The 22759-nt window shown below is 36.1% G+C and overlaps 1 protein-coding gene and 1 long non-coding RNA gene across 3 annotated transcripts; one reads left to right on the top strand and one right to left on the bottom strand.

Annotated features, from left to right (window-relative positions):
- Positions 1-13256: 13256 nt before the first annotated feature.
- On the bottom strand, positions 13257-15677 carry LOC125186572 (protein CHUP1, chloroplastic-like). Its single transcript, XM_048082954.1, has 5 exons — positions 15606-15677; positions 15284-15502; positions 15160-15206; positions 14340-14972; positions 13257-14175 (listed from the first exon to the last, which is right to left on the bottom strand). Exons 2-5 carry the CDS (start codon positions 15402-15404, stop codon positions 13342-13344), a joined length of 1635 nt encoding a protein of 544 aa, XP_047938911.1. The 5' UTR covers positions 15405-15502; positions 15606-15677; the 3' UTR covers positions 13257-13341.
- Positions 15678-19825: 4148 nt separating this feature from the next.
- On the top strand, positions 19826-22507 carry LOC125186054. 2 transcript variants are annotated; one of them, XR_007170353.1, is made up of 3 exons: positions 19826-20089; positions 21237-21662; positions 22474-22507. It is a non-coding gene; the product is annotated as an uncharacterized LOC125186054 (long non-coding RNA). The 2 variants fall into 2 exon arrangements; XR_007170352.1 differs by lacking the exon at positions 22474-22507 and having other exon boundaries at positions 21237-21766.
- Positions 22508-22759: the final 252 nt, after the last annotated feature.

Below are 22759 nucleotides of genomic sequence, written 5' to 3'. Positions count from 1 at the left end.
ACCTTCATAGTGGAATTGGATGCCTCAGACCTAGGAATTGGGGCGATTCTTTTGCAAGAAGTTCATCCAATCACCTTAGTAAAAAAATTGGGCCCTCGACATCGCGTCGCTTCGACCTACCACAAAAACTTGCACGCAATTGTTGAAGCAGTTCAAAAGTGACATCAATATCTTTTGGGTCGCGAATTTGTCATCAAGAGTGATCAACGAAGCCTAATAGAGCTCTTACTTAAAGTAATCCAAACCCCTGATCAACAGTTTTACATACACAAACTAATGGGTTATAAGTTTCGTATCCAGTAACAAACGGGGGCTTCGAATCGCGTAGCTGATGCGCTATCTCGTAGGGACTCTCAAAGCACAGCGCGCCTGTTCCACTGGCTGCCCAACCAGTCTCATCCATCTTGTCTGACATTCTAGCCGAGAATGCGAAGGATGACCATTTGCGCATTCTACACTATGCTGTTCGAACAAGAAATGCACCTGGACGTATTTATGCTCATGAGGGCCTCCTCTACGACAAGAGACAAATTTACATCAGTTAAACTTCGCCTTTGCGAAGTAAATTGTTGGCTGAATTTCATGGATCTCCACTTGCGGGGCATCAAGGTGTTGATCGAACCTTCCACATGTTGGCGACGGTTTTCTTTTGGCCAAACATGCATAGAGATGTTCGTGCTTTTGTGGCTTCATGCCTAGCATGTCAATAGACGAAATACCCAACCTAGAAACTCGATGGGTTAATACAACCACTCTCAATTCCTACACAAGTATGGACGCGACCACTTTGGATTCTATAACAGGCTTGCTTCAGTCGCACGGATTTATGGCATCATGGTGGTGGTCGATAGATTGTCCAAATATGCTCACTTTGGTCCCCTACCATCCGCTTTTGATGCACCGAAAGCAGCCCGTTTATTTGCGCAATTTTTTGCAAAGCATCATGGGTTTCCCTCTTTCTTACTAACCGACCGTGATCCTATCTTGATGAGCCGATTCTTGATTGAATTAATGTAGTTGAGCGGCACCACGCTCCAACACACGACTGCTTATCATCCACAAACTGACGGCCAAACAAAAGTCATAAATTGAACGCTCAAACACTTCCTTCGCGCATTCACGTTCGACTGTCCAGCACGCTGGTTGAAACTCCTGACATGGGCTGAGTTAGCCTTGAATTGTAGTGTTCATGAGGGTACACACTACTGCTTGTTTAATTGTTTTGCCGCTGCTTGTCTGGTCGAGTTCATCAATCTACACACCACAGAGATACCTCGGGGTGACAAGTCCACTTCAATCTTTTCACGAATCTCAACTGTACTGGTTCCTTTGTTCATGCACATGTTAGTTTCTTTTTAGTTTGAAAATCCAATATTTAATCATAAAACTTGAAAAATCCATTATTACCTGTTGTGTGATGAGTGCCTAAGTTATTTTTACAAGCGTCACATGCCTGCTGGCTCTTTTGTCGCTGAGAATTGCTTGTATAAGATATCTTTGAACTCTTGGTAGAAGATGAAGGACTGTTTACAAAGTTGTAGAATCCATTTTGCGTCCCTATGGCGAGGTACCCTCATTCTTACGTTTATTTCTCTGCTGAAATAGCCTACTGCACCTGTGATCGTACGCTGTCCTGATGGACTTATCCGACAATAAACTGAAACGCTTCATCAGCCCCGATAGACCTATTTTTATCAGGACGAAGTTTCTGATACCGTTTCTTTATCGAGTCTTTATCAGCTAAATGGGTCAAACCAAGCACGCCATACCAATTCGATTCTCCATTTAATTTCTCCTCTTTAGCGGCAATATAAATCTCAAGCGTCCTCACCATTTGAGAAATGCCCTCTAGTTCAGGACACAAATTCTGAGCTTCAAGGGTGAACTTCTTCGCCCCCTTCATGTCCCTTGCCATAAACATCCTCTTAGCAATTTCTTTCGCTCTCACGGCCTTAACTCTGTTGTACTCCATCTACCCCTTTCTCCTCCCTCTATGGATCATCAAGTTAACAGAACATAAAATCAACTACTCATCCCCCAAAAAAGAAATTCAACAGCTAAAACACAGCTAATTCATGAAACACAAGTAAGCCAACTTCAATCCTAAACCATCTAGAACTGATTTCCAGAAAACATAATGAAATCATGAGCTAAAGAATTATAGCATATCCATCCTCAACCTAAATCACAACAAACTAACTATTACTTCAAACAATACAAACGCAACCTCATCCAATAAACAAAATTCAAAAATAAATAATGAGCTAATTCCCCAGCAGACCAAACCGAAATAGATAGCATACCGTAGAACAAGACGAAGAAAATAATCAAATATGTTAGGATTTAGATTTGTTAGTCCGTTAATAAAAGTCATATTCTTTAGGATAGTCAGCAGATTTGATTTTATTATTAGTTGTTACCACTTATTTAGCTAGACGAGAACTGATTTCAGTTTTGCTATTCTTTGTAAAACTATTATAAATAACTGTTTTGCATCTTCAATAAAGTAGTTCATTCCCTCAGATTCAATATCATCTTGTATGATTTAATATCCTTACAATCTGGTATCAGGGAGCCCCCACTGGGATCGAGAAAAGTAGCAGCCTTTCAGAGTGACTCACAAAAAAAAAGATAAAATTTTTTATGCAGCTTGCCATACCACGCTTCAAAGGTCACTACGATCATTGGAGCATGCTGATGGAAAACCTTTTGAGGTCTAAAGGTTATTGGAGTTAAGTTGAGATTGGTTATGAAGAACCAAAAGCAGGAGCATCATTGAGTGATGCTAATCGAAAGAAATTGGAGGAATTGAGGACTACGGACCTCAAAGAAAAGAATAACATGTTCTAGGCAATCGACATGACAATTCTTGAGCAAATTCTAGAGAAAAGAACCTCAAAGAAGATATGGGATTCCATGAAAAAGAAATTCGAAGGAAATGCTAGGGTGAAGCGTTCCGCCCTACAAGCATTGAGAAGAGACTTCGAGATTCTGGAGATGAAAGTAGGTGAAACCATCACCAACTATTTTTGCACAGGTTTTGACCGTTTCTAACCAGATGGGGAGTTATGGTGAGCAAATGAGCGAGAGTACCACTGTCGAGAAGATTTTTAGGACTTTGACTGAGAAATTCAACTACTCCCTCTGTTCCACTAGAAATGAAACGTTTTCCTTTTTGGGTTGTCCCATTAAAAATGAAACGTTTCTTAAAATAGAAATAACTTTATCTCTACTTTTCTCTCTCTCTTACTTTACTCTCTCTTCTTTAACTCACAAAACAACACTACATAAAATCTTGTGCCGAAAAACAAACGTTTCATATTTATTGGGACGGAGGGAGTATATAGTTGTCTCGATCGAAGAATCTTAGGATATTGATTCACTCACAATTGATGAACTGCAAAGTTCATTGATTGTGCATGAACAAAAGTTTCATAGGAGTAATGGAGAAGAGAAGGTTCTCAAAGCAACACTGAAGAGAGGAATGGTGGAAGAGGTCGTGGGAGAGCTGTGTTCAAAGGAGGAAGAGGCAGAGAAAGAAGTCCCCAATCCTACAACAAAGCCACTTTCGAGTGTTACGAACGCCATCAACTTGGACACTATCAATATGAGTGTCCAATGTGGCAAAAACAGACCAATTATGCGTAGATGAATGGCACAGAAGAAATGCTTCAAATGGCTTATGTAGAGTTGCATGGAGCAAGTTGAAATGATATATGGTTTCTCAACTCTGACTATAGTAGTCATATGTGTGGAGATCGGTTAATATTTATTCATATTTTATAACTCATGTACTAAAGTTATAAAAAAATGAATAAATATTAAGCTTGTGCATATATCTGGTTGTATACATAGTATTATTGGTGGTGTTCGGTTTCCTGGATAAAATAATACCAAGATATAATATAGGATTGAGTTGTGAGATTATTTTAGTTATAGGGGGTTAGATATGACTAATTATCCCATGATTATCCATCTAGGATTGAGTTATCTCATGAACCAAACACACTAGGGTGTTTAATCCCGGGATACAATCTTACAAACCGAACATGAGAATTATAGAAATTTCCATAAATAATCAATTTCTTTTCCTTTAAAATTCATTTGGCCATATATGCTCCAGCTTGAAGTGGAACCTAATATAATTCCATTTGGTAAAGAAATATTAGTGAGACACACCAAATCAGATTGCTAACGTGGTGTACCTAGACTATGAAATTTTTTCTCAGAAATAGGCATTTTGTTAAGAAGCGAAAAGATCCACAAAAAGATTAAGCATGAAATAGACTTTTTCTACCTTGAAAATCACGAGACACAAAAAGCTTTCTTATTAATTAGATGAAAGCTTCTTATATTTTTCAAAGAAATTATACATATTCTTCATCCTAAAATGAAGCATTTGAAGTAGTAAAACAATTTTTGGGGCATTGCTGAACTGCTGATGCAATTAAAAATATTGCTAATCCTAAACAGTAAGAATAATGGTTTAATATATTATGTAGAAGTATTACTTTTATGACATGCATGTATTACAATATGCAACATCTATACAAAATATAGTTATATACAAATATACTAAAAGAAAATGTCTTATTACAGCATATTTATATTTTGAAAAGTTTTTTGTGTCAGTTTTACTATAAAACTATAAAGGATTACATTCGGTCCTACTTGGTATGGTGTAATGGAATAGGAGAATAGAATGACATTCCTACCTCCATTCTTTTATTTGATAAATTTTTTTCTTAAGAATCACCATTCTATTTGGAATGGCCATTCCACATTCCACTCCACATGTGAATAACCACTCCATCTATTTAGCTAAAGAAGGCCATTCAATTCCATTTCATTTTCCTTTCTTCTTATTTTAAATTTTATTAAAATTATATAAATATTATTTATATTATATTTTAATTTAATATCATCACAATTTTATAATAAAAGTAAACTTTTAAAATTTTAAAATTTTTAATAATTTCACACACACACACACACACACACACACACACACACACACACACACACACACACACACACACACACACACACACACACACACACACACACACACACACACACACACACACACACACACACACACACACACACACACACACACACACACACACACACACACACACACACACACACACACACACACACACACCCCACATGCACCACCACCACCACCCCCACACACACACTAAGACCACGTTTATCGGTGCTTAGCGGCCGACCTCCACGTCATTTGTCAATTAAAATAAAAAAAAAATTCCCCAGCTGGTCTCTCTCTCTTTGAACGCGGTCGGATGGTGTGCAACCACCGACCGCATGGTCTCTCAAATACTCCCATGATTCCTCCAATGAAATTATGCCAAATGGCACAATTTCATTGGCTGATATTTTTATTAAAAAAAATGAATATATCTTTAATATATTATATACAAAAATTATAAAAGATACTAAAATTTATAATTTTTCATCCTCTACAAATAGAGACCACATTTGCTATAGTTTTGCATACAAAAAAATCTCATATTTTCTCAACATATTCTTTTTTTGGTATAATTTCTTATTTTGTAATCCTTTTATTGTTTGTTTTTTTAATAATTTTTAGTTTGTCATTTTTCGTACTTTTTAAAAAATTTTAATTCAATAATAAATATTTTATGTAATAATATTATTGTTGAAAAAATAATATAAAAAATAAATAATGGTATGGTTGGGTGGTCATTGATAAATCATGAAAAAAGGTGTGGTTGGATTGAATAAATATTAATAATATTGAAGATGATGTGGAGGAGATAGAAATTAATTAAATATTAAAAAAGTGGATGGTTGGGTTGGGTTGAATGGTTGCTGATAAACATAGTTTAATACATATTCACACACACACCATCACCACACTCACACATACACACACACACACACATACACGCGCACAGTAACACATATGTGCGCACACACATTTCCACCACATATGCACACACACAACACCACATATACACACACACCACCACACGTACATACACAACACCACATATACACACACAAGAAAAATGGAGTATTTGGGAAATTTTTTTTTGAATAAATATATTTTTTTAGAATCAACATATTAATTATTCATATTTCATTCTATTCCATTTCTATATTATTTGTAGTTTTCAAACATGGAATGAAACCAATCAAGGAATAGCAATTTCATTAACTTTGTATTCCTCATGCTGACCAAGCACAATAATAGAATGGAATTGTCATTGCATTCCCACCTTCATTCCATTCCCTCTTCATTCCATTCAATCATACCAAAAAGTCCATTAATTACTCCACATTATTAATTTATGTTTGCAGCCTTTGTACTATTAGATATTCCAAAATTATATTTTTAAAAAAATATAACGTGTCTGCATCGCACATACGAGGTACTAGTTTGTAAAAATGTAAAACTATTTAAACTGAGCTTTATCCGTACAATAAATCCTGTTTTTTAGCGGTTGGGCTCCATTCAAAAATGGATATCTAGTTGACTTCAATTGGCCCATTTTATTAATTCATTTTTAAGAAAAAAATATTCCTCACAAAAATAAAATAAAATATGGATATATATTGAATACAAACACAAAGAAAAACAATACTCCATTAAAGGCGATACCAGTAGGAATACCCTAATTTGGTAGAATTAAAAATTGTCGGGCTTCATCTTATGCATTTTTTACTCATGTCAGTTTTAATATCATTGGAAATAAATGTAAGTACATTATTTTAAATATCATGTTTTTGGTCCACATTTTTTAATTTTTAACATAAGTAATTATAAAAACCCAAATGAGGCTATATATATTTACGAACAAGAATATTTAGACAAAAATATACCCAGGAATGCGATATAAATGAACCTTCAGATTTCACGAATAACTTTATTAGTGATTTATGGTTGTATTTCAGATTTATTTGTTTTATATGTAGGAATTGAGAGATTTCGGAAAAAGGGTTTCAATTCGCAGGTCTTTCGAAATTGAGGATTAAATTGTTGACCTTTCGAAATATGAGATGTGAAATTTTTGAAATAAGGGATTTTCAATATTTTATCTATTTGTTCTTCTTTTTCCTTATGATTTGTCACACAGTATTTATGAATTGACCAAATTATTCCTAATATTTTCACCACAATTTTGACTTTTTTACTTCAATTCTGCAAATTACCGTGAATCACTGCCGCCTCCACGCACTCTCCTCCTCCTCCCCTATCCTTCTTGATCGCCGCCCTTCTTCTCTCCAATGTGTTTTGAGGAGGCTCGAAGAGACCAATTAGAAGGGATAAGGAAAGGTGGGCTTATGGAGAGAAGAGAGAGAAAAAAGAATGGTGAAGACTGAAGAGATTATCAGCATGTACGGGGAGATGCTTCGATCGGAACATGAACCTAGACTTGCTGAAAAATTAGAGTAAAAAAGTTGAATATAAGAAAGAAAAGTCCCTAAATGTACTTAATTTTCACTCCCCGTTTTTAATCTGCTGTAAATCGAATTGTGAATTTTTCCTAATCCCAAATCTCTTTTTTAATCAATAAGAGTTTGCACCTCAAACATTTACCATTTCTCATTTACTTGGTTTGGTTTGTTGGATTCATGAAATAATTTCGATTTGGGATATGATAATCAACCGGTAAGAGTTGGTAAATGAATTTTATAAACAGCAGAACAACAACGTTTACTTATTCCATTCCATTCAATTCTTTATTTATTTTTCTTTACCGTATCAATGAGTTTGATAGAAAAAATTACCATAGAGTAGCTCATGGTGTTGAAACTTGAAAGGTCGGAAGGATACGAACACCTAATGCCGGCATTGCAGAGGATTGTTGGAGTAAAAAAGTCAAATTGTGGTGAAAATATTAGGGATAATTGGTCGATTCATAAATATTGTGTTACAAATAATAAGGAAAAAGAAGAAAGATAGATGAAATATCGAAAATCCCTTGTTCCATAAAATTCGCATGCCACGATCCCTTATTCCCAAAGGTCAACGAATTTAATTCCCAATTTCGAAAGGCCTGCGAATTGAGACCTTTTTTCCGAAATCTCTCGTAGGGATTAGGGGTATGAAAATGAAAACACGTTATGATTACTAAAGTTAAATGAATATAAAATGAAAATGAAAATGAAAATGAAAATGAAATTAAAGCACGTTATAATTAATCCACAAATTGTTGTTTCATTTTGTCGACGATGTCATATTATTTCAAAATTAAAATAAATTTTATGAATCCTTTAGATATGAGCTCGTTAACAAGACATGAAAAGGGCCCTCAGCTGATACAGGATCATGCATAAAATAATTCGATATTAAGAAATATTGACTTGAAGTATTTAGTTTTTACTTGGAGAGTTATAAGAATCGATATACAACCTCCGTCCTGCATTAACTGATGGACGTGTACAGCCGGGGCATCCGTCCTGCATTAACTGATGGACGTGTACAGCCGGGGCAGGAAGGGGCGGTCCGGGCGGCGACTGCCGCGACGGTCCACTGTAGATCTCCGGCCAGAGAGTTATTGAATTGTTTTTTTTTAGTTTTTTTAATTTTTCAAATTTTATCTTTAAATATTTATTCCCAATTTATTTTTTCCATTCCGTTCTATTCTATTTATATTTGTCCAATTAATTTTGTTCTAGTCCGATTAAAATATACCAATAATTGATAAAATTATGTGATTTGTGGCTGTGGCATGACTGTTATTGGGGTGGTCAAGTTTTGTGGTTGTGGCGTGGCTGTTCCGCACCACTCTCAAGGGCCTTTCTTATAAATGGTCACTCTTATAAATGACCTTTCTTACTGCAATGGAAGGGTCTATCTCAAGGGCCATCTCACTTTCCATTTCATTTCAACATCATCAATATTTGTATATTTCATTTTTAATTGTTGATATAAAAAATGCAATAAATAAGAATAAACTCAACTTTTCTGACCGGTAGATCACGTCTCCGTAATTCAGATCAATTCCTCTTCCAATGCTCCATTGGAACGCCTGTAGGGTCAGCGGTCTACGAGCTCCGACAAAGGCATTTTCAGAGAATTGAGGGAGGCTGTCGTATTGGTTCTCGGTGAAATATGGGAAACCCCCACTGCCTAAGAAAGCAGTGAACCCGGGGGCGAATTGGTTCCCTGCAGTGAATTGGATTCCTCCATTGAAGGAGGGAATTTCAAAATTGGGTGGAGTTTGGGTTTCGGGGGAATTGGGGTTTGGCCTATGTCTGGAGCCGATAGGGAGCCCGATCGTAGGCTCGATTGATCGGCTCTTAGGGTTCAATTTCGAAACCCAAAACCCACACATTAAATTTCATGTTTACTATTGCTATTAGATTAATCAAACAGATTGATATATAAATCTATTTTTGTAATTTCTTGGTCTAAATGTGAATCTGCCCTGAAATTGGTGATATTTATTCATTTTCTTCAATATGTTCTTTCGATGAATACTCATATCTGGCCTCCATCATTGGAGAATGAGATAAATTTCGGAAGTATGTTAAACTGTCTGTCTCTACTCTCGTACCAAATCGCGTGATCCACAACATCATAAACGCCTGGTGCAAGAAACATAGAATCCATCTACTCGAAGGTAGTAATACCAATGCTACCACTTTTGGTGAAAGTTGAAGATGATTTCCTAAATATGCTACAAAAAATCTCATCCACATCAACATTGGATGATCAGAAAGAAACTGCGCCAATTGACAGAAAACACGCCTTCAATCAAGGAAAAGTTTGCTGAATCAGATGTTGCCGTGGAACATCTATTGACTATTCTCAGTCAAATCAGTTACCTCGATCATGACTTGAATGAGGACATCATTGCAACAATCACCATTCTGCCTCAATGACGACAACATTGTGTTAGCAATGCATTCTGGAGTTGTGCATCTTATATTCATTGCTTTAATGGGTCTGCCTAAGCCTTATACTAGTTAGTTACCATTTCCTCAAGGATATTAGCAAGAAACAGATTGGAAAAACTAATCCCTTTATTTCACTCGCACTATTATTGCAGGAAGGTGTTGATTTCGTATTGGAAGAAGCTGCCACTGCGATTCACAGCCTCTGTAGTCTCGAAAGCAATAAGAACAAAGCTATATCTTCTAAAGTAGTTGAAGTGACTATAAATGTGCTCAAGGCTGAAAATTTTGGAAAAGAAATGATTGACTTACTTGAATTGTTTTCTAGCAATGAGGATGCAGTTGCTAGGATGGTCAAGGCAATCCCATCGTTATTAAGGGTCGTAAGGCATCATCGTAATCATTTGATCAAGGACAAGACAACCCTTCTCTTGTAAAAATTCCGCCTCCATCATCCGGACAGTTTGAGGGAATGTCTTATTGACATGGAAGAGAGTATTAGGGATAAAGTGATGAATTATATCCAAACTGAAACAAGTGACTTCTCTCACATTTCATTTCTACTTTGAATAGGTTTATTGAATAAATATAGAATTTAATGTGTTTGTGTTTTGTGATACAGGTGATCAGGGAGTGTCATTCCCTGTTGAGACGGATGAACCAAGCACCAGCAAGACGCAGTGAAAAAGTGGTCTGCTTGTGATCACCAACCACTGTCTTGTTCATATTGAGATAGCTTTTGATCTTTGGCTTATGGAGTTCTTATTACAATGACAAGTTTTTTTTGCCGTGGGGAAAAGTTTATTGGATGCACACATAATATGACTTTGTCAATCATGCTTTGGTTTGATTCAATCCATAGTTCTTGCTAGTATACTCTACTTTCTACTTTATTTTGCTATTAGAAACTCGTCTTCACGTGGGAAGATGCTAGGGTCGCCTAACACCCTCCCAACGACAAGGAGGAATGTGGACACATTGAATGGCACCAGATCCTAACACCCTCCATTATTCTTGGAATTCATTTCTCTCCACTTTTCTGCTTCAAAGTTCCTCTTTGCTACTTTATATGCCATTGTTATTTGTTTATTTTTTTTTATGACTTATTTTGGGTATAAAATTTGTAATGTTACTACGTTAGCGGCAAGCAATTGGATTTTTGCTTAATATAGTGTTTGTAATTTGAAATTACATTCGTACTCTACCATTTCCTTAAAATTTATATATCATTTATAATGAAAGATGAAAATAGATACATGTTGATACGATCATGGAAGGCGTGCATCGAGGATTTTACATACAGCTGGATTCAACCAGTGATCGGTCTATCAAAGATGACTTCCAAATGCTATGCAAATGCAACCAATGTCTTCGGCTTCAAAAGAGCTTCGCGTGAGTATCTTGCACGCCTCAATCGGAGTCCGTTGGAGAGAGTTATGGACGATTTACTAAAGCCGCGCAGAAAGAGGGTGAGTCCAGAGAAAACGCGCGACCGGCCAAAATGAGCCATGCAAAACGCCCGATCGGACGTTTTGTCTAATTTTGGCGAGTTGAGGAAAAAAGTTCGCCCAGACGGGCGTTTTAGCCTTACAATTTGCCTGACCGGGCGTTTCTCCCGGACTTAGAATTTGTGGGCCATTTTCCTTGGATTTTTAGCATAGGCTATAAATAGCAAGCTTTATCTTTTTATTCCTTAGTTGATTGATGAATGTTGAATGTTAAAAGACTCCTATGAAGCATCTTCTTTGTGAGATTTTATCCAATTCCTACTTGTAGGTTGTTTGATTTAGTCTTTAGATTAAGTCAAGTAAAGGTATGCATTGATGATAGGGTAGTCATGAATGTGGAGCTAATGGAGTGTTTGCTTTGGTGAAAGTAGCCAAGGGTTTGTCCACATTTTTTTGTGGGAGGTCTTAGGTCCCAAAGAGGATTCCTCCTTCATTACATTTTCTTTGTATCTCTTTTTCCCTCCATCTAATTCTATTTTGAGTCTAGTTTCTGTGGCTAGGTTCCTTTATCCTTATCTTTTAAAACCAAAAAAATTGAAATCAAACACTGTTTTGGACATATCTTGGGAAATGGAACGGTTCAACCATAGGAATTCTTATCAGTACATGTGCTGTTTTTATTCATTTAACTTTGATTAGATGTGCTTATACATAATCAAAATTGAACAATTCCTAACTCAAAATTATGATAGCCAAGCTTAAACCTTAAATAGTACTCACTCCGTCCCACAAAAGATGTCACACTTTCCTTTATAGTTTTTCCCACAAAAGATGTCACATTTCCTCTTTTGGAAAAAGTCTCTTCTCACATCAATTATAAAATTATATTTTCTCTCACCACTTAACACACAAAATAACATCTCCTAAAATCCTGTGCCATTTCCCAAGTGTGACATCTTCTCTGGGACGGAGGGAGTACTAGTACTACCCTGGTAACTATTTTTCCCATAATATTTAATCTTTATTCCTAATTGATATAGTATAATAATTTCCTTTATTAAAAGTTCGAGTACATACCTCACTCATAATGTCATCGATATTAAAGTATATCATTACTAAAACGACATGCTACTAAAATAAATCGACAATGAAATGAGTATCAAAAATAATAATCACAACTTCTACAAATTTTAAAAATCACAAAATTGCAGAGCAAGAAATATAAAACCCCTTCAACTCTCCTCCTAAAAATTTCAGATTAATTGCAAAGCGAGAGACGCAAAGCTCATAACCCAAATCTTGAAACCAATTAAAAAAGATTTGTAGAGAATCGAATGCCAACAAGGAAGGATGAAAGATTGAGACGAAGAGAGAAAAGAAAAGGTTTTTCGCCGAATATTGAACAATAAACCGGATAAGATAAGCTTAGTGATGCAGCGAACTGACAATATCGGTTGTTTAGATTTCAGAATATCAGGGATAATTTATAACCTGCATGAGTACTTGATAGATATTAGGTGCATTACATCAATACATAGTAGAGAGTGATTAATAATGATAATAAATTAAAAAAATAATAAGAAAATTTATTATTCCACTGCCACATAAGTAGTGGCCTCTATATCACTCATGTGATGGCGCCCAGAAGAACAGATCTCATACTATTTCATTTAAAGTAGTACTACTAATATAAAATTAATTCCGTTAAAATTGGGTTTTAAGATAACGCATTAAATATTAGAATTATGAAAAGGAACGTACAACGAGTAATTTAGTCATGCGCTTACCATGTCATACAACATTTAACAAATAAATTTAAAAAACATTTAACTTCGAAATAAAAGTAAGAAAATAGCAAAAAAAAAAAAAAACATATAGTAGTAATTAAATTGAAAATATAGATTAAGAAATCCTAAGTTTTTTCAAAATTAGAGACTAGCTCTTACTATGAACATCATAAGTCACAAAATTAGATCAAATCCCTAGCCTATATAGAAAATTAAGATGTAGATTCATACGAACTCCTAAAGGAATATTTGGAGCGTGAATCCTTGAAAGCCTCTGAAAATTTCTTTAATTCCTCTTTAGAAGATGTTTGGTCTCCCGTTGACCAACTTGTCGATTCGTAATCTGCCAACGCCTCGATTCTATTTATTAAACTGGATGGATCATCCACGTTGCTATTCCGCGGCCGTGACCCATTACTGGTCGCGGCCATGGTCATATTCCCTCGGGAGTATGACCTTGGGACGTCGAAGGACCTGCGGGACCCGCTCCTCGACAGGATCGACGATGCCTTGATGATGTCATTGCCCCCGGCGTCTACGACTACCCTTGGTGAGCCCGCTGGGTATTCGCACGACAAGCGTCCCGGGATAGTATCCGAGGATGGAGTGCGATCCGTCAAGGGAGTCTGGCGTCGGGAGCTTTTCCCGAGGAGTAGCCGTCTTAGCTTGCCGAAAATTTTGGGCTTCCCGGGCTTGCTTGATGACGGAAGATCCAAGTCACGCTCGTCGGTCATGCACGAGTTTTGAGACGAAGACCATTGGTCGGATTCGAGGTAGTTGGAGTCGATGGTCTTTGGCTCTTTGTTGGCGTATTCGAGTAGGAGCTTCTTTATCTTCTCCTCCGACTTAGGGCTCAGGTTTCGGGCAATGCTATTCCCGGCCGGTTGGTAGTTCTTTAGCTCGTTTCCTAGGCACGCGTTGATCCATCGGAGGAAGATCAACTCTTCCTCGTCTGTCGTCTTCTCCGCCTTCATCCGCTCGACCTCCTCTCTCCACTCTTTGTTCTCTTGCTTTAGCTGGAAACTCTCCTCCTTCAGCTCCATCACCTATTATTCAAACAACCTTTTATACTTTACCACTGAGAAAGACATTTATACCCTTTTTAAACTGAAGGGTTAAAAAGGAAAAAAAGATATCCAATGAGTATTTTGTTTTGATTTCTGTTTTGAAATTCACTCTTTTATAAAACACACGCACGTAGAAGGCGTACCTCTTCGTTATCGACGGCGTTCTCAGCGAGCATCTGCACGTACTCGAGCTTCTGCGCGAGCTCGATGTTCTCGAGCTTCAAGATATCACTACACTTCCTCATCTCCTCTAGCTCGAGCCTCAACTCGCACGCCTCCTCGAGCTGCTGCTTCATCTCCACATCCACCTCCGCCGTCTTCTTCTCGTGATCCTGCACCATCGCCAGCCGATCCTGGAGGATCAGAATCTGCTCCTTATTCTTCTCGGCCTCCGCCCTCAGCTTCTTCCTCAGCGTCTTGATCTTCGCCTTGGCAGCCTCCAGCTCGGCTGTGGCATTGGCGTGGTCGGCCGCCTGAGCCTCCAGCCGCCTGTTGTCGAGCAGCAGCGACTCGATCTTGAGGTTGTACAGCTTCGCCTCCATGCTGCTCAGCCGAAGACGGTTCTGGAGCTCGATCACCGCAGTCTGTTGCTCCTTGATCCCGTAGTATTCGAGGAGCTGGAGCTCCTGGTTCCTGTCCTTCTCTTCGAGGAATTTCACCCGGTTGCGTAACCTACGCATCTCCCGCTCCTGCTCCTCCTCGTCGGAGTCATTCTTCTTCACACACAGATCGTCTTCGGAATTCAACGAGAGGATTCTTCTATGTTGTTGATTATTCTGCAGTCCAAAAAAATCATTGCAATTTTTATATGAAATCCTAGGAATATGATTAGTTGATAACTGACAATTATGTCAACAATCTAGGATGTTAATACATAGACATTTGTATGTCAGCTAAATGTAGTTGACATACACATGTCTTTCTGTTGACATGTAAATATAGATGTCGACAGATGTTCTTCACCTGATCATCGGAAATTTCCTTTCTTGAATCGACATTTGTTCCATGACCTATATTATACATACATAAAATGTTAAGAAACGAATCTTTCATATACTCATTCATGTGAAATTGCAATATATTGTACCTTGAGGAAGTTTGATATTTTTAAATCTATGATAGGTATAGAGGGCCCCACCGAGGGATAGAGCCACAGTCAAGCCAATTTTCAAATGTGTGGCAATCTCCTTTGAATGTTTGACTTCCATTTTCAATCAAAATAAAGAAAAAGAAAAGATTTAGGGCTGGGAATCATAAGTCAATCTACATGTTTTACCCTCTTCTCCATCATGGCCACCTCTCTCATCTGAGATGGAGAAAGAAACCCATATCAAAAATCAATTTTAAATTCTTTTTTGTTCTAATTCCAAGAATCCCAAAATATTAGAAAAAAAAAATGAGAGACTTACAATTTCCCCCTGACAGATTGTGATCAATATATCAGAGAGAGGGATGGATGTCGGAATTATAGGTTGTTTTTGTTTGCGTCCGGGGTTGAGATTGTGTTAATACTTTCTCTTTTAATGATTATTTTTTGGTTTTCTCTTCAATTTTTTTGTTTTTTTTATTTATTTCTAATTTTGGATTGGTCCAGATTAGCCATATAACTAATGATGATATCAAACAATATTATCGTCGCTAAATATTCTCCTTGCAATTTATACAAGTCTAGAAACATAAGAATTTCTACTTAACTAACTTTTGGTAGTTGAGAAGTCCAATGTTACGGTAACACATGTCAACAATACCTTTGATATCCTTGATATGCTAAGACAGTGGTTCTTATCCGGTCAAAAACATGTGTTTGGTATCAATGTTAGCAAAATTCAAAGCCCGTCGGGCTGTCTCGGCCCGTATGAATAGTGTGCAAAATTCACTATTGGCTCCATTTTGGTATCTTACAAAAAATCGTGAGATAGTAAACTGTTGTTAACATCAGTTTTCCATGTCCTACCCTTCTCCATTACTCCTTTCTTCACCCCTCGCCATAGACCTTCGTTTTCCGGCACCACCACCGACCTCGCTCTGTCATTGCAAGTCTTTCTCTTTCCCTCGACACAATGACAGCCGGCGATAGTGATTGCTTGCGACAGTATAGTTTGGTCGCATCTGACCGGACCGAACTCCACAGCCAACGTGCGTCTCTGGTTCGATCAGATGTGTCGACTCGAGGCTGTGATGATTGCTGTCAGATCTGACCTTAATTTTTCCAAAAAAATTTATTTCTCTAATTGACTTTGGACTATTTTGATTCCTAACCATTTCGATTGTGGTATGTCGATTGATGATGGTATAAATTGTTCGATTGTTATCCGTTCTTGTTCAATTTCATAATCTCTATCCCACCATTGATGCAACTTCCATGTCTTCATCTTCATATGAAGTTTCATTTTCTTCAGGAGAACACATAATTATTCACCCAAATCTCATTTTGCCTCAATTTAGGGTAATTACGAAATTGATTCACCAAAAGAAATCATCCGTTCTTGTTCAATTTTGTTCTCTTTTCAGCAAATTAGTTGAATTCATCTTTCTTAATTGATATAAACTCAATTAAAATTATTCAAGCATTTCTTAGTTCCAGCAATACTCATTACTCCCTCCGTTTCACTATAGTTGAGTTATTTTACCATTTTGGGAAGTTTCTTCATAGTTCAGTCGTTTCCTTATATGGTAACTTTTTCCTCTTTCTTACTTTACTCTCTCTTACTTTATTCTCTCTATATTATTCACTTTATACTTTATTATCTCTATCTTTTCCTCTCTCTTACTTTTTTATCTATTTATTTAACACACTTAACATTACATTCTAAAATTCCGTACCGAAAAGTTTCGCCTCAACTATAGTGAAACGGAGGAAGTAGTAATTTAATCACCAATTACATCTCCTCTCTCCAATGTAAAACACACAATATTGATAATAAGGGGAATTTTGTCTTTTCACATGGTATCTATATCACAACTTCAAACACTATTTCATATACCAAACATTTAACACAAAAATATTATCTTGTCATTAACTTGATTTTGGCCCGCGTTTCATATCAAAAGTTACATATCTTATTATAGGGTAGCATTAAGCTCCTATTGTCCCCTTAGTGTCAATTTCCTTCTTAATATCAACCATTAGATTGATGGAATGGACAGACTAGATTAAAAGGGCAGAGCTGATCCCGTGTTGCATTATTAGTTCGTTTTTGTGCATTATAAGGGTAAAGCTGTAAACACGAAAATATATCAGCAGTTTCAAAAATGCAAGTGCGAAAATTACATGGTTATTTAGAGAGAGGATTGACAAATCCCTCATTCCATTCTCTTTCATAGTCGCGACCTCCTCACTTCTTTCCTCTTCCCAAACCCTAACCGCGCCGTATTACATCCACAGATCAAGAAAAAAAAAATTTATTCGTGCTGCAAGGATGACGGGAGATCGAACCAAAGCAAACTCTGAACTTGTTTTCATCATTCGAGGGTCGATTTTACTATTTTGTCACAACCATCTCTTTCCACTTCCAGCAGCAGTAGTTGGAGATCGATTGATTCAATTTTGAATTCGATTTTTCAATGAATTTATGGATTATTGTGATAAATTTGTGCGTAACCGTCGGTTTTTGCAATTTTGAATTTGATTTTCACTGAATTTATGGTTTATTCTGATAAATTTGTGATGAACAGACGAAGAAAGTGAGGTTAGAAACCCTAGCTGCTTCAAAATCAGAGAAACTCCATTGGAAGAGTTGATTTTTGCCCGCTTAACACCTTCGGTCGACGCAACACCATTTTAATCGGTGGAAGATTTTCAATCGACAACAAGGTATGGTTCCAAAGTTTCGATTTTTGGTAAGAGACCAGTCTTCGAGTTGATTTTAGCCGTGAAAAAACCACAAAGTTGATGATTTAGAGTTTTATACTAAACATAATGTACAAATATTTCCGTGTAATGGATTTTATTTACTCAGTAATAGACGATTTGTGTCCTGTAATATATATGTTTATAAGACATTTTTGTTGTGATTTTATGAGTAGTTTTAAATGTATAAGTTAACTTAACAAAGTCTAAGTCTTTGTTTTAGTAGACCGGTTGTGGGCGACGTCCACTTTAAGGTAATACGGTCAGTCCTAAACAAAGAAAAAGAAGAATTTCACGACCTAGATGGAATTAGACTATCCATCGTGAAAGGTTGCAATGTCAGTCCGCATATTTCTAAGCCTTACTGAAAAAAGATGACATTGGTGTGGTAAAGCACTGAACGGATCTAACAACAAGACGTGTCTTTGTGCTATCTACTGAAAGACGAGGTCTTGATAAATATTTATTTCTTAATCAATGTAGGTTAGCATTGAGCATACGATATTGATTATGCATCACTTTGACTTATCAAATGGTGCGGGTTTTTCGTAACCCAATAATCCTAATATATTGGGTAGTGATGATTAATATCTAGCGGTGCTAGGATTGCTATTATATTGAATCGTGCGCGAGGTGAGTCTCGTTTGATAATGTCCTCAAGAGGAGCGTGAAACAAGGTTTTATTATTCGGAATCTAGCTAGTTGGAGTTTGATCACTCTAAGAATAATAAATAAGCGTTTCATGCTAAGTCCACTCTTGGAATTAATAAGAAGTTAATTAATTAAGTCCATAGCAGACATTAATTAATTAATGGATATTTTTATTTTAAGCGCGGGAAATAAAAGTTAAAACGGAAACCCGGATTACTTATAATTTCGGATTTGGATGGGGAGAGTTCAATATTACTTCTGTAGTGGCTGCTCGTAATATTACAATTAAAGCTTATATTAAATTGTGGGTTCAATTTAATTAGTAAAAAGTAAATTGGATGAGCTCATACGTAACATCCTGAAAATAGGGTTAGACATATTTATTTTATTTAAGAAGAAAAAAATAAAAGAGTTATCAAATTAGTGTATATCTATGAAAAGTTTGAAATAGTTTTTCATGATTTTTTTTAGGACTTACATTTTATAGTTATGAAATGCTAAATATAGTAATTGTACATGTAAGAATAAGTAGAGAGTTGATTACCGTGAGATATTAAGGATTTAAAAGAAAGTGATTTTAAAACTATTATAGAATAATGAAAGGAAATAAAGTACTCCCTCCGTCCGCGATAGGAGTCCCGATCACTTTTGCGCACCTATTTTATAAAAATGATAAAAAATAGTTTAAGTGGAGAAATGATAAAGTAAAAAAGAGAATAATGTTGAGAAGACTCTTGTCAACATTCTTCTTTATCTTACTTTATCAATTCTTCATTTTAATTATTTTTTATTAATTTTATAAAATGGGTGCGCAAAAGTGACCGGGACTCCTAATCGCGAACTGAGGGAGTAGCATTTTTTTTTTTGCAAATAATTACATTAAACCAATATTTTATGGAGTTGTCAGTTAAGATATTTGTGTCTCCATAAGTGTTGAAAGATGGAACTATTATATAAATATATTAATTCTAATGGTGCCACATGTTGAGTAAATAAGCATTTAAAATACATATATCTAAATTAAAAGGAGGTGTCGTGTAAAAATCTTAAGGAAAGCCTTGACGGAATAGTCTAGAATATTTTAGAAACTAATTAGGCACAATAAACTAGTAATAGTTTAACGGTAAGGAGGGGACGATTCTAGAGAGAGGATATACTAATTGGGGGAGGAGGAAAACCGAGGGGTAACAATTCAATCCCTCATTTTTCTTCTCCTTCTTTTCATTTCTGCACTTACACCTAAAATACACACGCACGCTCTACAAGTCGACCTCTTACTCGGTGCACCGGAAGTCGACCATCGCTCACTGCCATAAGAAACTGAGCAATTGTTGTCTTGCATAATCGGTCCTTATTAAATCAACAAGGATTGGGTGAGCTTTAGCAAATAAGGTAATACTCTAATCTTAACTAATTTTTATATCAAAAAGAAAAGATGAAAAAAATTGAGATTGAAGGATTTGGATGGTCGTCTATTTTTATGCTATGTAGATTATTTCTTGAGTTAACCATGAATATAAAATCATAGGATGTACATAAAATGTTTTAATTATTGAGTTAAAGCAATAAAATTCTAGCATGATAAGATTGAAAGTCCCCAAAATATTCATAATTGAATCTTAGAATCTTTTTATGCTATTTAGGCTATAGAAATTAGCATATGATGAGTTAACATGAATTAGGTGGAGAATTGTTTAGGAAATGAAATATATGGTGAAGATTGAGGTGATCATATGATGAGTTAACATGAATTAGATGGAGAATTGATAAGGAAATGAAATATACGTTGAAGATTTAGGTGATCGGATATATGCATGTGTATGCTATGAATTTTATTTGATTATTGGAATGCATATATGTGACCTAGAAATGATAAAATGCATACGGTAATTTTATTAATGGTTACAAAGATTGTTGATATATTTTGCAAAACTTGTTATAATAATGGAGTTGAAAGGGAAAATAAATTAATATAGTAAATAAATTAATGAGGTCAAATGGATAAGAAGTGAGTATATATCATAAACGATAATATAAGGAATGAGTATAATTCAATTGAGAACTAGTTATAATCATATGGTATTCGTAATGAATTGATTAATTTACTGATATTGGTTGTAAATAGTGTTGGGTGAATAGTAACAGAAACTTGATGCATTTTAGTTAGATAGTTTAATGATGTGAAATAATTATGAAAATGAAATGTGTGGTGCTATGTGCTATTATGTGATGATCGTATACTTATGATCCCGTCTGATTATTTATGCAATCTGTAATATGTTAACATAGTTGGACATGACATATAAAATATGGAAATATTGGATGAAATATGGTAATGAAATAACTTGACTAATGGATTGGGAATGAGATGGAATTATGGGTGAGCATGATGACTTATGAAATGCCACGTGCTTGGTTGATGTTATTGGGCATATTCGGCATGTGATGTGATGAGATTGATTCGGTCGGGCCACGCGCGGTGGCAATGATATAATGATATGTTTGTGCATCACATTTACTCATGGGGTCATACGGCCAGGCGGTTTATAATATTTGATGCGGAATTGCCCCATGAGCTATAAGGCCAGGCGGTGTAGTTATGTGGGTGCACTATGTTCATTCATGGGGCTATAAGGCCAAGCGGTTCATGTTGATATATGATGAATTGCCCCATGAGCTATAAGGCTAGGTGGTACATGTATGAGTGCTATGTGTTGCAGCTTATTCGATCGGTCCACACGCGGTGGAAATATTATATGATTTCGATCGGGCCTCGCACGGGGGAATATATATATTGACATGGTACCCATGGTGTTGTCAAGCACGTGGATGAGGGCTTAATATGGTGATGTTTGTGGTGATGATGAACTTGATTACGTGTGGTCGGTCGATGTTGATTTGAATTGGTGAATTATCTGCATATCCAAGAGGTTAAACTGAGCATGATGACGGTGCTATGGTTGTGGTATGTGATTTTGTGATGACTATGTGTCTATTGATGGTTATTGAACTGACGTTTGAACTTGTGATTAATTTATTGATTTAGATATTCTATTGTCATGTTGTTCACCGTTGGTTTTTGAGTATATAATAGTTCTTGGGAATATGATATCAAATTATGTTCTAAATTGATAAATAAGTATATTACAAGGATGAATGGCAGATAAATAGAATAAGTAATGTAAGACTTAAAAGAATATGAAAATGTGCTTATTACTTGTAGTGGATTATGGCATGTCTTAGAAGTTCTACTATTTTGTTGGTTCGAAGAATGGCAATTAAAATTCCCTAATATCAGATTAGCATAGCGGCTGCAAACTCAGAGTGTTACTGATCATGGCTTGCATCGTATGTGTCTAATTCTGTAAGGTGTGGCATGCATTGAATTTGAATACTTATATTAGCTCCCATTGTGTTTGTACAATTTTAGAATTCTCACAAATAATTTAATGGTTTAAAATTGGATATTTAGTTCACCATAGCTGATGGTAGCTCATTGTGACGTCACCTATTCGGCTGAGTATTAGTCGGGTAGGGGGTGTTACACCATATCCAAAACCTTACATAGATCACTGTCTGGGCCCAAACGAAACTTAATATAAATAGGAGAATAAAGGAGATAGAAAAACAAACAACATTATTATTTTTCCCAAAATTTTCGTCCCCTCCCCTATTTGGTGTTGGGCGATTTTTTCCTCTCTTCTGTGGAGTCGAATTTCTGTCTCTTTTATTTAAGTCCTAGTATTCCGGTAGCTCACGCTGATATTGGAGTACAGTTTGGGAACCAGAGAGAACATCTGTGGTATAGTATTCAAAGCGTCACGTGGAGAAGTTGCTAGCCATCGTCAATTCTTTGGAGAATTAATAAGGTATTATTTCTGTTCCGTAGAAAAACATGTTTTAGGTTTCAATTATACTTAAAGCATTATCAATTCAAGTTATGAGCATGATACATGTGAGAATTTCGCGAATAGAATTTGTCTAAATAATCTGCTAAATAGATCTGATTATTATGTGATTTATTTGTTCGATTAATTATTAAATTATGAAAACGAACGCTTC

The sequence above is a fragment of the Salvia hispanica genome, chromosome 5 (genome assembly GCF_023119035.1).
Source record: "Salvia hispanica cultivar TCC Black 2014 chromosome 5, UniMelb_Shisp_WGS_1.0, whole genome shotgun sequence".
NCBI lineage: Eukaryota > Viridiplantae > Streptophyta > Magnoliopsida > Lamiales > Lamiaceae > Salvia > Salvia hispanica.
This window is presented reverse-complemented; position numbering and strand designations above follow the sequence as displayed.